This window comes from Gordionus sp. m RMFG-2023, chromosome 2, assembly GCF_954871325.1.
Source record: "Gordionus sp. m RMFG-2023 chromosome 2, tfGorSpeb1-WG-v2, whole genome shotgun sequence".
NCBI classification, from domain to species: Eukaryota; Metazoa; Nematomorpha; class Gordioida; order Chordodea; family Parachordodidae; genus Gordionus; species Gordionus sp. m RMFG-2023.
This window is the reverse complement of record NC_088776.1, coordinates 3,488,470-3,506,900: the sequence shown is the minus strand read 5'-3', so window position 1 is coordinate 3,506,900 and position 18,431 is coordinate 3,488,470. Positions and strand designations below refer to the sequence as shown.

The 18,431-nt window shown below is 30.6% G+C and overlaps 2 protein-coding genes across 2 annotated transcripts in view; one reads left to right on the top strand and one right to left on the bottom strand.

Moving 5' to 3' along the window:
• The window catches only part of LOC135925351 (methionine--tRNA ligase, cytoplasmic-like), a 33,251-nt gene extending 18,532 nt beyond the window's left edge, over positions 1–14,719 (top strand). Inside the window, exons 5-17 of the mRNA XM_065460625.1 lie at positions 2,470–2,559; positions 2,765–2,957; positions 5,635–5,814; positions 8,216–8,311; positions 9,170–9,287; positions 9,863–9,996; positions 10,579–10,658; positions 11,583–11,723; positions 11,767–11,874; positions 12,439–12,619; positions 13,514–13,648; positions 14,048–14,155; positions 14,318–14,719. Coding sequence (XP_065316697.1) covers positions 2,470–2,559; positions 2,765–2,957; positions 5,635–5,814; positions 8,216–8,311; positions 9,170–9,287; positions 9,863–9,996; positions 10,579–10,658; positions 11,583–11,723; positions 11,767–11,874; positions 12,439–12,619; positions 13,514–13,648; positions 14,048–14,155; positions 14,318–14,425 — 1,672 coding nt within the window. The 3' untranslated portion in view covers positions 14,426–14,719. The remainder of the gene's footprint in view (positions 1–2,469; positions 2,560–2,764; positions 2,958–5,634; positions 5,815–8,215; positions 8,312–9,169; positions 9,288–9,862; positions 9,997–10,578; positions 10,659–11,582; positions 11,724–11,766; positions 11,875–12,438; positions 12,620–13,513; positions 13,649–14,047; positions 14,156–14,317) is intronic.
• On the bottom strand, positions 14,592–18,224 carry LOC135925352 (mitochondrial protein C2orf69-like). The gene is made up of 3 exons (XM_065460626.1): positions 18,122–18,224; positions 16,310–16,406; positions 14,592–16,077 (listed from the first exon to the last, which is right to left on the bottom strand). Exons 1-3 carry the CDS (start codon positions 18,136–18,138, stop codon positions 15,091–15,093), a joined length of 1,101 nt encoding a protein of 366 aa, XP_065316698.1. The 5' UTR covers positions 18,139–18,224; the 3' UTR covers positions 14,592–15,090.
• Between the last annotated feature and the right edge of the window lie 207 nt (positions 18,225–18,431).

Genomic DNA, 18,431 nt, shown 5'->3' with positions numbered 1-18,431 from the left:
ATTCTGCTCAATTTCTACACGAAAAATTTGTTATATAGCTATTAAGTAGGGATGTACCGATATTTTATATCGGATCGGATAGGGCCGATATTTCGCCCATTTTTAAATATCGATTATCGGCAAATATTATAAAATTTCCGATCCGATCCGATATAAATTGGCGCTTTTAACAAAATTTAAAAAAAGTTATATCTAAAAAACCATTTATTTTTATAAATAAAATCGAAATCCATTTTTATGTTTAATTTTTTTAATAGTAATAATTAGTTAATAAACATTCTGCAATATAGTTATTTTTTTTCGCATTCTGTTTAAAAAAATGTTCATTAATCTCTTAAGAATTTGTTTTTTAGTGATGATAGTGATATTAACAGCCCCATCACCGCAGACCGATCTCTGCTAAATTGAAAATTTTGGTATTTCTAAAAAGAAATCTTCGATATATTAATTTTAAATTTCAATATATTTGTTTATTACTAATTATGTAAATAGATTAATGTTATTACTTATTATATAAATAATTGCAATTGAATTGAATATAAACTATAATTGATCATTATAATATATTTAAATGACATATGTTATGGTATAGTAAAATTATAGATGTTGTACTAATAAAAAGTATATTAAAAATTATAACCGGTATCTTTACAGAATACAAAATTAGATATGATATCGGATCGGTTATCGGCCGATATCAATTTAATATCTGGAATATCGAATCGGATCGGATCGACCTCCAAAAAGTGGTATCGGTACACCCCTACTATTAAGTATGTAAATTGAGTTGAAGTTTCAAGAGTTAAGCCTTGATAGCACACGTGCTATGTTCAAGCGTTGCTTTATTTAACGCAGCGTTAAAATAGAAAATAAAGCGCTATGGCGATAACGATACCATGAAATTATTAAAAACATATGTTTGCGATGCGTTGATATATAAAAAATGTGCAATACGATGAAAATAATAGCTGCTAATTCGATAAAAAAAGTATCTCTATTTTAGCTTTATCTTAAATTAGTTTTTAAAACTGAATCAGCTGTGATAACGCTGCGTTAAATAACGCAACGTTCGAAGATAACGCGTTTACTATAAATGCAGTGTGAAAGAGAAAATTTTTCCTAATATTCACAAAGGTAAGTGGTGCTCTGTATATTTTGGAACACGAACTCTACCATTTTCAGGTCATTCAATTTTTTTTTAAAAACAAAAACGCACGTTAGAAGTAATGTTTGGATAATTTCTTTATTTTAAGCCGTTTAAGCCCCAATTCTTAGTCGGCTAAAACCAGGTTTATAGCCGAAAACTATCACTTTTAGTCTCGGGGATTTGCTTAAAAGGATAGCAGCTCAAATAATTTGGAAGAAACCGATATATAACGCCTCAATGCTAACGGATTTTCTCCGGTAGGCGCCTGAAGATTTGAACCCGAATTAACCGACATTTAGCCATTACCCAACTATATAGTTAAATTGAAGTCTTATAATGTTAAGTTGCGTCCAATGACATATAATAATTATACCTAGACTGACGATGCATTCATTAGAAGTGTACATCAGTGAAAAACAGCTGGGGACGCCATTTTGATTACCCATATCGTTATTAAAAATTTTAAACGAGAGGCCAATTTATTCCTATGTCTGACCCAAACTTTATTAAAGAATTGCCTGATCATCGAGATAATAAGGAAGCGAGTTATCAATTTAATAGTAGTTTTTAACATGAGAATAGTTACTAAATGGGTTACCAAAATGGCGGGTCCAGCTGATTTGCATTCAACGATACTTTCAAAAATGCATCGTCAGTCTAGGTATTATTATATGTCATTGGTTGCGTCACGGGTTTTAGCATTGTTTCGCGTTTTCCCCACTTCACTTTTTTTTTTCTAAAACGTTTTTAAGAAAACTTTATGTCACTCCCTCGACAAAAAAAAGGATGTAATAAGAAGATTTGTATATTCTTACATATTTTGTACGAATAAATTATCAGGGAAACGTACAAAATATATTTTTTTTAAAACCCTTGGCACTGAATTTCTTCCTATATATATTGTGCCTCAATTTTCCCGGATTTTCCTCGGTAATTATATTAGTTCGGGGAAAAGTGTTATTAAAATTTTCATGTTTATTGATTGCGTATTCTAGAATAGCTCGAATTCCATGGTAGAATCTAGGTTTATATTGGATCTTATTTCCGTATTAACAACTTTAATGTTTAAGGTAGAAATCTCTTTTCTTCTCCTCCCCCCCCCCCCCCTTATCCACTTTTTCATCCTTTGATCCTTTGATCCGCATTTTATTAATTTCCAATGTTTTTTATTTCTCCTTATCATCAATTTCTTCCTTCCAATCGTATCGACATCCTTCCTTTTTTTTGTTTTTCCTTTTATTTTTCCATTGCTTCGCAATTTCAATCATATTATAATATTTATATATTGTACATTTTTCCCAAAATAACGAATGAATGATTAGAATAGCCCAAGATATATTTCGTAAGCTCAATAGCGACGGTTACATTTTCACCGAATCCACCGATCAAACATACTGCAAAAATTGCCAAAGGTAATTTTAAAATGTTTTTAAAAATTTGAATTTTTTTTTATATTTCCGGTTAGAGGACGGGTTGAGGGGGGGGGGCATGAATGATCCGGAGGTCAAATGGAGAAAGAAGGGAAACAAAATAAATAAATGCAAGTAAGATAAAAAAAGAAAGAAGAAAAAGGAATTTTTTAAATCTTTTTTTTTAAAAAAAATAAATAAATTAAAGATTTTTAGCGGACCGCTACATAGAAGGTAAATGTCCACTCTGTTCCTACGATAACGCCAGAGGAGATCAATGCGATAAGTGCGGCAAACTCATGAACGCTTCCGATCTTTTAAATCCCTCTTGCAAGATATGCGGCCTTTCCAACTCGATAATGAGCAAGGCCTCTACCCACCTGTTCCTGGATTTGCCGAAAGTTTGAATAATCGATGCTAGATTTGAATCATCCTCATTTATTCAAGTGTTTCGGCTAAAATGAATATTGACAAATAAATGACAAATATGTTTCTAAAAAGAAATAAATTTAGTAGACCCACAAATGGGCAAATTTTGAAACCCAAACAGCCGCCCATTCTTTTGAATTTTTTTTTTAACCCCGCCCATCGTTTTAAAAAAAACCAACTAAGACCATTTCCGGACAGAACGTTATTTTCAAAGCGGTTTTTGGGGTAATGTTACCAGCAATTTTACGGACCCACATTTTCAAAACGCGATTTAAAAATAATTATATGTTATATAAAATTAATTGCCGCTTAACCCCAAAAACCGCTTACAAAACGTTCTGTCTGGAAACGGACCTAACGAAAATATTTGCCATGCTTATAGGTTAATCCATGACACATAAATAATACCTAGACTGACGATGCATTCGAAAGCGTCGTTGAATGCGAATCAGCTGGACCCGCCATTTTGGTAACTCGTATAGTCATCATTCTCATGTTAAAAAACTGCTATTAAATTGATAACTCGCTTCCTTACTATCTCGATGATCAGGCAATTCTTTAATAAAGTTTGCGTTGTCAGACAGGAATAAATTGGCCTCCCGTTTAAAATTTTTAATAATGATACGGGTAACCAAAATGACGTCCCCAGCTGTTTTTCATTGATGTACACTTTTAATGAATGCGTCGGTCTAGGTATTTTTATATGTCATTGATGAGGTTAATACAGTGTTATCTTAAACAGTCCCATTTAGCCCGATTTTTTTTTGAAAGGGCGAAATCAAAATTTTTGCTAAAATATTATCACCTAAGCCTCGAAATTTCGCCAATAAAGGTCCAAACCTTTCTGACCATCGTTAGCAAAATCGAATAAGCTCGAGTAATTTACCAATTTGGCCCAATATTTTGAGGTGAGCCGCTTAACAACCCTAATCTAAATGTGACTCGTTTAGATATTTTTAAAATCCCTTTCTTGTCGCAGATAATACAACAACGAATAAACATTAACATCAAATAAATTGTATTTTATAGCTTCCTTTCATTAGGAAAAAAAAAATATATATGAATATATATATATATATATACAATCATAAAATAACCAAAAGGTAAGATTAAATATCGGATCGGATTTCTAAATAACATCGGATCGGATCGGGTTTTTATCCAAATCGGATTGGAGTTATAAAAATATGGCCCCTTCTAATATTTTTTAAAATTGTTAATCACCCCTGCACGGTCTCAATTTTATTTTTAAGATCGGCCCGGATTTTATTTTCTTGTCCAGTTATGGTCCGGATCGGATATCTCTGACAATTATACATATTATGTCACACTGGTTTAGTAAAATTCAGGGCTACGCATTATCATTTAATAGCCCTCTCATTTTTTAAATTAGAAAAGGCACGATTTTGCCTGGAATTTTATTCCATCATAGCAAGCTCTATTCAATAATCGAATAGTTTAACTGATACGGATAGCGAATTATTCTTTCTGTTCGAATACAAATAGACGGTTACTCGATTTGATTGACGCGAAAGAATGCGAATAATGTATTATTCGTTTTCGAATAGGCTTCAACGAATACGGATAGCAAATTATTCATTTTGTTCTAATACAAATAGACGGTTATTCAATTTGAATGACGCGAATAGAATGCGAATAATGTATTATTCGTTTTTGATTAGAGCTACCGCTTAGAGAGCCTACCCCATGAATTTCATTAATTTTTTTTACTATTTATAATTTTTTCAAAAATTGTGGTATTTATGTCTATGATGTATATATACTACCAGCGATTCATTGATTAAAAATTCCCATACATAGGAGTCAGCTGTAGCGCCATTTTGTGGTTTGCACTCCGACTAATCATCTTTACTTATCAATATACGAATGCACATTAATGTCATTTAATCGACGCGCAAAGCACAAAATGGCGCTACAGCTGACTCTTATGTATGGACCACCTTTAAAATGCACTTTTAGGAATGAATCGCTAATCTAGTATAGTATATTATAACATCATTGGTTTTTGTACAATTTCTTTTTATCCTTGTGGATATTTTTGTCGATAAAGTGTTACGACATGTATATAATTTTTTTGTTTTGTTTATAATAAACTAAGAGTTAGTGATTATAGACTACACATAAATATTGCTCTTATCAATATATATTTTTTTCTCTTTTTGATTAGTATGAGAAAGTAAGAAGTTCAACTTAAATACACATAACTTAATCGCCATCAAAATTGGTGATCACTAATTTTTTAAGGTTTTTTTTCTTCATCTTCTTACTAAAGAAAGAAAGAAAGAAAGAAAGAAAGAAAGAAAGAAAGAAAGAAAGAAAGAAAGAAAGAAAGAAAGAAAGAAAGAAAGAAAGAAAGAAAGAAAGAAATAAAGAAAGAAAGAAAGAAAGAAAGAAAGAAAGAAAGAAAGTCCAAATATTAAAGTTTTAGGCATGAGCAAAATCTTTTTATAAATAAAAATCACTAAAGATTTCATTCTGTTGTTAATTATTTTTTGAATTTTGAGCAAAAATTGATCATAAATCTTGCGTGTAGATACTCAAGATATTCAATGATTAAAAATCGAAGATTTTGAGTCCTGCTTGAAAAAAAGTTATTTATATATATTTTTTTGCGCCTTTTTTTTCCAGCTAGAATACAAAGTTAATACCTGGTTCGCTAGCAACGTAGAAAGTTCAAAGGATCACGATTGGACTACGACCGCTACCGTTATAACCAAGGCCTGGCTTAAGACCGGTCTCAAACCTAGATGCATAACTCGCGACCTGATATGGGGGACTCCGGTACCCCTCAAGGGATTCGAAGATAAAGTGATTCGAATTTTTTTTTTGAATATCGATGTTTGGGTTTTAAAAAGTCAAAAATAAGATTAAAGAGGGAAATGGAGAGGACAGAGGATGGATGGTCCGATTATTTTGGGTTGTGCAATGACTAGCAATATCATTTTACTAGATAACGTTCAGGTTCTAACCTATTTTTTTTAATGGAGTCGTCCAACAAAAACTTTAAAAAAATTAATAGTAATTACAAATTGAGGCGTTTGGTCGTTTTTCTAATAATAAAATACGCTAACCCATCCTTTGTTGTATTAAATTGAAGTGGCCATTTTATTTTAGAATTAATTATCAGTGTCGTTAGAGATACTTTTAAAATGGATCTATATACAGATACATCTGCCAAAAAGGTTTAGATACAGAATTAATTTTTTCCTATACTCATAAAGATGCGCGTAATGCTTTATTTAGGATTCGATTGTTAAAATTCAAAATTTGAAATGAGTTAAAATATATATTGAGCTGATATCACATCTATAAACAAATATATATAATTAAAATGATGACTGTTAGATTTTAATTTTCCATATATTAAATACAAAATTAAATGATTATAAATATACTTGTTAAATTTTAATGATAAAACGTTCTCTTAAATTTTTATCAGTTTATCTATAAAAGAAATTTTTAGTTCACACTAAACTCTTTCTACCGGTGTACTTGATGGCAGAGTGATTGTTATATATTTAATGAAATGAAAACTTTATATTGGTTTAATCATTAAAATATATTAAAATTACGAAACTTATTTTAAGAAAAAAAATTATTCAAAAATTTGGTGTGTCTCAAAACTTTATATCAATATTTATATCATCTAAGGGGGTGCCCAAAAAATCTAATATTAAATCATGTATGGATATAAAAAATTATGATATATATATGTGTGTGTTAGCGTCAATGTGTTTTTTCCGGCAAGCCGGGGGCGGAACGGGCAACGCTGGCATCCCCTTCCTTTAGGATCTATTGTGGCATTAAATCAATTTTTGGGCGCATTTTTTAAAATTTAAAAATTAGAATTTTTTTTTCGGAAATATTATTTTATCATGTTTGGAATACTATCTTATGAGTTCTAGTCAATTTTGCTGTTAACTTTTGAGTCATTTTAATTGGTATCGTCCCTCTAAATCGTATTTTTTTTATGAAAGATACATATAAAAGTAGTATCTAGATGCAGATACTTATGCTATAGCAACATTATACATGATACGATGCCATTTCAAATGCAATATTAGCTTTCGCAAAGCGCTTTTGAAACGCTCAATATTTGTGCGCACTGTTACAATGATAATGTACCATAGATTGGGGATTCATTCATATTGCACATACATTGAAATCAGCTGTTAGCGCCATTTCTCTCGATCATCATAATAATTTTTTTAAAACATTCATATTTGTAAACTGTTAAAATGTGAATAAAAATTGCTTGTTAAAACTCAAATTTTGAATGATCCCCATATTTATCAAAATTGAGATGCAAGAATTATACTAGTTTAGCAAAATATAATTCTCTTAAAATTTTCTGATCATCTACAAATTGGATAATATATTTTCATATATTGCCGTGCCATCAATTTGCATACAAATCAATTACACTCTAATAATTAGTTAATAAATATGACTAAATAACTAAGGAAAATAATCGAGTGATCATAACCTCGACTGAAGATTCATCAAGTACTTTCTAGTAAAATAGAACCTTCATTCTCAATGGAAAATGAAAACATATACTGGTTTATCCTAGTGATCCACATCGGGACTAATTTTTCACATCCGGCCCGGTCTGAGGTCCGGAAGAATTTACTTTTTATTTGTCCCGAAAAGCCCCACCCGAAATAAAAATTAATGAACCGCCCGACCCGACCCGACCCGAATTTATTTAAATATAGAAAAATTTAATTTTAAATAATAAGGCCCGACCCTTTGCGGGTTTCTGCGAGGGCGAAGGCATCGACGTTATGGTTATGCATTTTGGTCTATGCAGATGAAGTTCCAGACCAGGAACTGATCCCTTGACCAAGGAATTAAGGACATTCCATTAGGACGTTTTCCATCGGTTCTAAAAATACCGGTTAGTTGAAGTCTAAGGTGGCAATTTTTCAAACTACAATATGCCGCTATAGCTGACTCCTCATTTAAACGAATGAATCACCAATCTATGATATATTAATATTATATTATTGGCACTATATAGCGTACGCAAAGTTTAAAAAAGTACGATCTTTGGATGGATGATTTTTTTTCTCCCCAGTTATTTTTAAAAAATTAATATTAATTCACACATGTTATACATGTATTTGTGAAATAAAATTTAAATGTCAAAAGGGAGCATTCTCACCACCGTCATTAACCATTTTTTTTTTAAAATATATAAAATAAGGTATTTTACGTTTGGTACGACGCTCCTATTGGTTACTTATCGATTACAGCCGATTATACAGACGATTGGGAACAATGGTGGAAGAATCCAGAAGAGGTTTTATTTTCTTTGTTAGAAAATTTTTAAATTCAAAGCGTAAAAAAAATGTGAAGCTATTTGTAGCAAGAAAACACCGTTCGCTATCGTATACGTAATTGCGTTCATAATATAAAAATCGTCTGCGATTTATTATTATTTTTAATTTTACAAAATGGTATCTTCTACCTTAAAATTATTATATTTATACAATTATTATGTTAAAAAAAACGGGGAAAAAAATTATCTAAACAGTAAGAAAGCTGAAGAAGGAGATTTTGCAGTTTTATTTCCTAAACTTCTAAGCAAACCAAAAGAATTTTTTTTAAAGTTATATGAAATTGACTAAAGTATGTTCAATTTTTGTTCATTAAACTTTATTATAACATAGCTCAATTTTTACAACCTAGAGTATTAATCAAGACATCCATCTCAAAAAAATTCACATTTATATCCACGCGGTAAATGTTAATATATATTTGAGTGTGGTTTGAAAAAAAAACACATTTCAACACTATTTTGGTAACAAAAATTATTATCTCGAAATTTAAATTTTTTGTTATCTAACATTCAATTCCATAAACAGTTTAAAATTATTTTTTTGTTTTTAAAAAAAAAGAAGAAAGTATTTATAATCTTAAATCATATAATTATACTAAATAAATAATGAATAATAATATTTCGTTATGTGCGAACAAATTATATTATATTTATAACTTGCTCCCAAACATTATTGTTTTTCGTAACGTCTCGGAACCGTTCCGCGCTAAACGTTTTCATGATCATCCCTTCCGTTTTGTTCGCGTTCCATTATTTTTTTCTAAGTTCCATTTCCGGAAGTGTTTATTCTACATCCTTGATTGAATATTTTAAAAAAAGGTGACCTTATACAATTTCATGGCCAAAGATAACGTTCCTTTTCATTCGGTAATATTTCCTTGTTGCTTATTGGGCACAGGCGAAAATTACACCTTAGTTAATCACCTTATAGCTACAGGTTTGATATTTAACGCAATAATATATTATTTTTGTGAACTTCGTTTAAAATCAATTTTTTTTTTTTTAATTTCAGAATTTTGTTGTCAATCATTTAAGGTTTAGTTCAGAAAATTGTCACTCATCCGAATTATATTTTTTTCTTTCCTATTTTATGCCCAGTGCAATCCTAAATCTCTTTACCCCCCCCCCCCTTCCTCTCCCAATAATTGAAAATTTATAAAATAGTTACCATGTTTGTTGATTAAGAGGGCCTACCTCCTTTTCCATGGGAGGTTTAGTTTTGTTAACCGGCTCGATTCGAACCGATTTTTAAAAACGGCTAACTCCATGTTTTATCCAGAATAATGTTACGCAAGCCCGAAAATTTTGGCACAAAGGTCCAATTAGCGCGTCCGGAGGCTTAGTCAATATTTTTCTGGCTAAAATATTGAGTCAGCCGTTTTTAAAAAATCCGCTCAAAACGAGCCCTTTAACAACACTAGCTCCTGCCCTAATATCTTTATTTTAAGCCTGACATTTTCATAATTTTAAAACCATTAATTTACCCTTTTCATTTTTTTTTCTTTCTTCCAGAATACCTAAATTACGAGGACGAAAAATTTAGCAAGAGTCGCGGGGTAGGCATATTCGGGGACCAGGTAAAAGAGACCGGCATTCCCAGTGATATTTGGCGATTCTACCTTCTTTCCATTAGACCAGAAACGCAGGTTGTCTTTAAAACACCTTTTTTTTTCGTTCCTCTTGGAACGATAATTTAAGTCAAAGGAATATGTTATGAGAAAAATGAAAAATGTAATATAAGGAGGAAGCTGCGTAAACAAAATTCGGTGTTAGATCGGCATGACTGAGCAGGATGTTTAAAAAAAGTTGTCCAACACAATATTTAATAATTTTATCCATTTTAGATTAAACAATACAAAAAGGCACTTCTTTAAACCAATTTTAGACAAAAAAAAAGTTCGAAATATTGATCACACCACAATTTTTTTTTAAATCAGCTGATATTAGAATAATGTAGCTTTTCCCGCCGCATTAAAAAATTATCGAAAAAAAAGTTGCAACATAAAAAGAGCTAGGACGACCTCCAATCTTTTCCAAACATAAAATATCTTTATCTCTTCCTCCCCCCAGCAGTGGACCGAATTAACTTAACTCTATTCTCTAACCCGCTTTTGTTTTGCCGATATTTTATTGCCTAGTTAAACCCGACCGGACTGCATTCCTAAGAAAGTTCGACCAGTTTGATCCGCTAGAAACAATATAATTTTTTTAAAATTAATATTCATTAGGACTCTAACTTTAGCTGGAACGATCTTTTAAACAAGAACAATGGCGAGCTTTTAAATAATCTCGGGAACTTCGTCAATAGGTAATTAATTTATAAAATTATTAATTCTGTAAACAAAAACAAAAACAGCCTTACTTTTGTTTGATTATATTTCTAACTTCCATTTTTTTATCTAAATTTTGTCGTGGTCCCCACACAAATCAGCCCTTAACCTAGGTTCACAGTTAAATTCATGGCGAAGTATACGAAACATATGAAACAATGTTAATTCGCGTAAACTATGAATGTGGGGTGAGTCATCTTCGGGTTTGGGGACTAAATTTTTTAGAAAAAAATTGCATTTTGCATAGATTTCTTATTAGTGTTGTTAATTAGTTGCCAGTACTGATATTTGTGTAATATCCAATGACATTTAATAATACCTAGACTGTCGATGTATTCACTAAAATTGTACATCAATGAAAACAGCTGGGACTGCCATTTTGATTACCCATATCATTATTTAAAAATTTTTTTAAACGAGATGCCAATTTATTCCAATGTCTGAGGCAAACTTTATTAAAGAATAGCCTGATCATCGAGATAATAAGGAAGCGAGTTATCAATTTAATAGTAGTTTTTAACATGAGAATAATCGCTATATGGTTTACCAAAATGGCGGGTACAGCTGATTTGCACTTCAATGACGCTTTCAAATGCATTATCATGAATGCATAAGTCTAGGTATTATTATATGTCATTGGTAATATCCCATAAAAGGGAAAATATTAAGTCCACAAACTTTCGAAACTTTAAGTGAAAAATAAATAAATAAATAAGACATTTTAAATATAAAAATGTGCCCAAAACATAATTCTAGAAAAATTTCAAAAAAACGTACGACTTCAAATTAAAATTTGGGGAAAGCTTTCAAACTTTTTCTAATTTTTTTTTAAAAAAAATTATTTTGGACACAGCCTTAAATATTACTTTATAAAAAAAAATATGGAAATATCGTTAAAACAGGAGTTTATCACTCGTTATCCAATTTTATTCCGGAAAAATTCCACCTTTTTACGTGACGTCTACTACTCCTTGCGATATCGGTTTCATTCAAAACGTAAACTCTACGCTAAAACGTTATCTGAATTACATGAACCATGTCAAGTTTTTAAATATATATATATATATATACAAATTTTGTTTTAAGGATCAGAGAGGCTCTTTACACCATTTTAGAAATATCACATTTTGGAAATCAATACATACAAGAAAATAAGCCTTGGGTGCTGAACAAAAGTTTAGAAGTCACGGACAAGTATATCATATACTTTTTAAAAAAAATTTTTCTCCTGAATTTACTATATTTCTGGTGCTGTATTAAGCACCTTTACTTATTTGAATATTGATTGTTTTGGGGTTTAAGTGATATATCACAGGGGTAACATGTCCTTTTTTACGATAAATACATAAACAATTCTTTAAAAATTCCTTGCGTTGATTATTTAAGTCACCGATGGTTATATGTCTTAGTTCCGTCCACACTTCAGTTCAGTTAATTTTTTATCAAAACTATCTTGGAATTCCTTAAGCTTAGACATTCATGATAAAATACTTTATTCAAAAATAGGGATAAAAATAATATACCCTGTATAGCTATTAAAAAACAAATTGTCTATAATCTCCATAAAATATAATTAATCACGCATTAATTCTAATGCTGACCAAAATCAAGTCATGAACTTAATTGCCAATCATAACACTTATAATATTTTAAAAAAACTAAGATAAAAGGCCAATTTTTTAAAGTTTCTTCTTCTTTTTTTTCAACATTAAACGCCATTTTTTCTGATAATTATCCTTTTTAATCATCATTATCAAGGGAAAAATGCTGCAACGTTATATCATTATGCGTTAACACAGTCAACCTGCTCGCCATTTTGCTCGGACCTTTTATTCCGAAAACGAGTGCCTCCATTTTCCTCCAAATCGATATGCCGTCAGATCAGCTCATGCCGGAAACATTTGGGATGGCTGTTAAGCCTGATCACGTTATATTTAAAGTAATAAGTTGGGAGAAAATTAATAAACCTTTTAGACTGTTCCCAGTGTATAACTAATTCTTTTACTATCTGTCATCTATTAGCAAAATCTCCACTCCACCAGGCTTGCGTAATTTTTTTTTGAGTAAAATATTGGTTTAGCCGTTTTTAAAAAAATGGAGCTGTTTTAACACCATGTTTAGGAGTTAATTTATGTTAAATTAAGGGTTTTTTAAAAAAAATAGAATATAGTCATGCCTATAATCGGATAGAAAGCACGATTTGGAAGCATTGAATTTCTATAAGGATTTGAATATTTTTTTCCATAAAAGTGTAGATGGCCATCATCTGCATGACAGAAAATTCAATGGAGACAAACCCTCTAAAATCTATACCTAGCCCATTACCCCTTCTTAATTACTCGTTTTTATTCATCCTAAAGAAAAACTTGTCTCCAATCTTTAAGCTGACGCCCACCCAATCATATATATATCTAGAACTTTATTAATTAAAATGCGTTTTCATCGCTGAATAAAATTAATTGGTGACACCCCCTTTTTGGGTTTTTTTAAAAATAATTTTTCTTTATTTCTAAAAAAAACAAAATATTTTAGTGCAAATACTTTATTATAATGGCGCACCACCAGCTGATTTTGTTTAAATACTTATTTTTAAATGAATGAATCGCCAGTCTAGTTATGGTGTTAAACCTTCACTCTCGATTAGCGCAAAATCGCCGCGAATTATGCAAAATATGAGGTATTATTTCTCTTTTTTTTGCCGCTAATTTGCGCTAACTGTGAATGAGGAGCCAGTCAATTTTTTAAGACTAATAGCTTGGCTAATCCATATTGAATTGGCCAAAGTTAGTTGATTAAAAACATTAACTACAGGTATTTTTTTTTTCAAAAAAAGCCTACACCGTTATTCGAAAAGCTGGAGCTGGAGAAGATTTTAGCGCTGAAAAAACAGTTTGCCGGACCTATTCATACTGGCGGCGATAAACGCGAATCAAAAACGCCGAAGCTTAATCTTTCCAAAGATGATCAGGTTTTTTTTTTTTATAAAAAAAAATATTGTAATTTATAATAGATATTCTCTTTATATTGTTGATTGGTGGGGAAAATAATATGATTATTTTGGGAAATAGATTTTTTTTTTCGAGGATGTAAAAATATTCATCATTTTTTTTATATATTCTGACTTACGGATATTATAATTAATTTGACTTACAAGAAAGAGAAAAAAAAATTGAAATAAAAATTTAAAAAAAATTATTAAATTGTGTATTTGGAATTTATTAAGCGTAATTAAGAACTTGAGTAAGATAAATAAAGTTAGGAGTGAGATAATTGTGGTTAAAAAAAATAGACTTATTCGAGCGACTTCACTAAGCTCGGCATTTAAAAAACTTTTTTGTTTTAATATATTTTTTTTAAAAAAAAATAGATCGTTTCTCTCCTAGCTAGCCTTTCGGTAGAATGCAGCAGTTTTAACGAATCGTTAAACACCCCTAATTTAACAGCAGACGCGATAAATATATGTATCACTAAACAAGTTTAAAATATTATTTAATATTTAGAATAAAATAAGCGTGCCGGATAGATTAGCGCAAGGGTTCTTAATTTACACGAATTGCCTATACGATATATCATAATTTTAAAAAATTACATTTCAACGAAAAAAGGAAATTTTTTTAAAATGTTTTATCATTTCAAGGGTAACCGGATTAGAGAAATGAAGGCAAACAAATCCGACAAGATGCTCATACAACAGCAAGTCACGATTCTTTTAAATTTGAAAAAGCTGGCTACCTTGATACAATAAAAAAAGAATTTTATTATTTTTTTTTCTAATTTACTTTCTCCTTTTCCCGGTGGATGTATTTGTTCGAATCACGCATTAAAAATAGGACAATTTTTTTTTGATAAAAAAATATATTTTCAAAGCCACATAAATTTTGTACATTCGTTTTATTTTTTCACTGGCATTTTTTTTTGATATACAATACGCAGAACAAAGAAAGTATTATTTTTATTTTGATATTTTTTTTTGCGTCATCGTGATTTGCTTTAATATTATATTTGGTGTATTGTAACAAATTTTTTTTATAAAGAAAAGTTATAGTAAAATTTACACGCGGAATAAAATAATATCGCGATTGTAGTAAAAAAAAAATACGCCTCATCTTTTATTCTCTTAATATAAAGCTCAAAGTATCTTGCGCGGGCTAACTAGGATTGGTACACTTCACAAATAAAATTTCCAAATAAACGGGTCATATGCATTCAGATCTAGTTTAAAACCAAATTAAATTTAGGTTATTTTGTCTGTCACAACGCGAAGGGAACTAAACTATATTCGACTTCTAAACTCGATCTGAATGCACAATTGACCACTTTAGTATAGCAGTCTGAACCAGTCCAGTTGACCCTCACTATTTTAAAAAGTTTGAAATGATGATAAGTCACGAAACAAAATTGCCAAATTAACTAAAAATGGGTCAATAATTCGAAGTGTGTATCTATCGTAGATGGAAGAATTTCTTCAAAATGCACTTTCCTTACAAAAGATAAGTCCCGATCTAATTTATGTAGATACTCTCGAGCTGATGGCTCATCTGTCATCGAATCTTTAATGCGTTTTCGGTTAGCATCGAACTCACTTTTTATCATAAGGGAAAATTGGGCTTCCTCTTCCCCTATCCAAGGTCTGAAAGCGCATTTGATTTGGTAAGGCGTTACGTGCACTTCTATATTCATAATTTTCGCGAGAGAATTACAAATCCTTCGATCGTAAATATTTTTTACAAAATTTTTGACTATAGTGGGATCAGTTATCCAGGTACGTTTCGTTGGTCCAGAGTGGCCACCGTCTAACCAATACATGGCGGTGATGTTCTCAAAGAAAGTTTTAACCACAATCTCGGCCAAAGGTTTAACGGGTTTCGATTCCCCCATTCGCGATTTCACTTCTAAGGTGGGCTCCCGGAGATAGGTTAGAAGGGAAAACTCGTGCGCGAATTGATTTAAAACCATGCACCCCTTGCTAAATCCTACTAATTTCCAATAGTTCCCACTAATCACATCTTTGATACCCATAATCCATTTACGGCTAGCGTCATTGTCGTCTCCTTCTATGATGGTAGTACAGGGTAAATTTAACCTCACTTTTTCATGTTGAGAAGAACATAGAAGAGATGAAGAGAAGTTTTTCAGCAAACTAACCAAATGGCACACACCACTGTTTCCGAAAGATAGTGATGTCAAGGAGATAAACGGTTCCGGGACTCCAAATTTATCACTAGGAACAAAATTGTTATAAGAAGCAAATGTGTTCAAGTAAAATTGGGAAGGCAATATGATCCAGATGTTGTGATTTGGAAACCTTTTGCTAAGTAGTAGTGCCGTGTTTTCAGCACTCCATTGAACAAAACGCTTATTGTCTCCTCGACTTGCAAGCATAACGTCTTTAAGATTCTGTGAATAAATATATAATATAATTATGTAAAATTGCCGATGAAGAAAATATATTAATTCTAACTAAATGTAAATCAGTTTTAAAGTAAATATTGACTGAGTACTCAGATTTTATAACTACCGTTTTGTTGGAGGAATTTAAAATATTTTAAAAATATCAACATTATATTTATAATATGTAACAACACAATATACAAATTACATATATATTTTTAAAGAGAATATGCATTACTTGAACATCCCCGCCAAAGTATATAACGTTATTTTTTGATTGTGATTTACATATTTTGAGGATCTTATTGTATTGTGAATTTAGCCCTTGGACAAGCCTTCAAAAAATTAAAATGAAAGGTTTTGTGACAAATCATTGGCTTATAGTGTATCAAATTTACTATTTTAATGAAGTTAGTTAAACTAATAGAATTATTATATATTCGAAAGCGTTAAAATTGCCTATTTTTAATTTTAACCCCTTACTCTCAAAGTAATAAACCAAGGGGGTTTAAATTCCACTCCTGTTCTAACTATAACCAATGCTGTTAACGCTACTTCAAAAAAATAGTGCACTATGGCTACAATTACCATCCAAAAAAATTAGCTTCACTACAAATAAGCTACTTTTTTAAAAATAACACATTATTGCTTTGCTATTATTAAGTAGCTACCTTAAAAATTATGTTATATATAGATCTGCGGGGCATGCTGAACCCTTTTGCCACTGCATTCACTTTTAGTGCTAATGGGTGGCAAATTATATAAAATACAGCATATGAATGCAGGGCAGAGACCTTCATGTGCCTTGATTTTATGACCAAGCCCAGCCCAGGCTGCTATAAAAAAACTTGTAGGCTGGCCTTATGAACCCTAGACCTCAGATTGCTAGGTAGTCATAGTTAGGGATGAGGTGAACTATTAGAATAATTTGGTTTTAATTTGTAAACCTTCCCCACTGATGCTTACTCAAGCAGAGACTTAAAAAATAAGCAAACACAAAAACTTCAGCAATTTCAAATTTTCTTCATCAATAGCAAGGTCTACCTATAGACAGTTCACTCCTATAACTTTAAGCTTTTAAAAAAATTATTAAATTGTAAAAATTTGAACCTAGGGAATTCTTATTCTATAGGCAGAACATACAAATCAATATTTTTAAATTTAACTATTGTTCCTTTAAGGAACTCAATTAGGTTTTTCTTGAAATGATATATATAATTTTTAAAGTTTATATTATTTTTTTTACAATTTTATAGATATTATATATAAAAATTTTAATAAAATCAAAAAATAAAATAAGTTAATCAAAATTGACTATCGATAGTATTTAAGTATACCTTTTTAAAAAAGTCAAGCTTGTTCTACTTAACAAACCTAAATAGGGTGTCCTAGTTCAAAAACTTTTAGCCCATACTATAAAGTAACTTAATCTGAATGTTTGGTATTTGGATGCTACACTCTCAGGCCCTTAAATAGGATAAATAAAGCCTTCGACATTGCACCCTTAGCTTTCAACAATAAATCTATCATAAAATTATAAAAAATGTGAAATTTTAGACCTATTTACTCCTTAACCAAAAATAAAATCTGGGTTCTTGTCACTAATAGGTGACCAGGATTCAAACATTTCTCGAAAAGAACTACTATAATCTAGCATCAAAATATTCTTAAACTTTTTTCTACACCTCAGACCTATTATATTATTGAAAACTTCTTAAATTACATTCAAATCCATGTTGGATAATTTTAATCTTAAATTTTGTAAGAAAACATTGCAACAAATTATATTTCCAACAAAATCTGAGGGATTTGGGCTACATGAACCTTTACCCCTATCAATATCATCTTATTAACCATGAACTTATTCTGAATCTAATCCAACCAGCCGAGATTTGTTACTTGATCTTGCTTTAACTATTCGGTTAACAAACGTGATAGACGGAAAATATATTTAATTGTTAAAATGAAAAAAATATCGTTTCTAACTTGGAATATTTAAAAGTAATAATCGAATATGTTATATATGTACTGAGATATTAGAAAATAAAACCTCACTTCCAGTTCCATTAAGCCTGTAATTTGGCAAAATACGGCTCACATTCAAGTGTGTTAATAAAATTTAAAATATTGATTATTTAAAACATATGGTATCTCTATAAATGTTTACTAACTATTAACCATATAGTTTTAATTTTTTCGATATCTCATTTTAAATATAATACATATCCAATATTATTAGTGTTAAATGATTCTTATCTAAAGCATAGTAATTATTAAAATAATTATATTTTTTAAAATTATTATTGTATATAATTGCTTCGGGGAAATAAGCAACGTCTACATGAACGGGGGATTGGGGT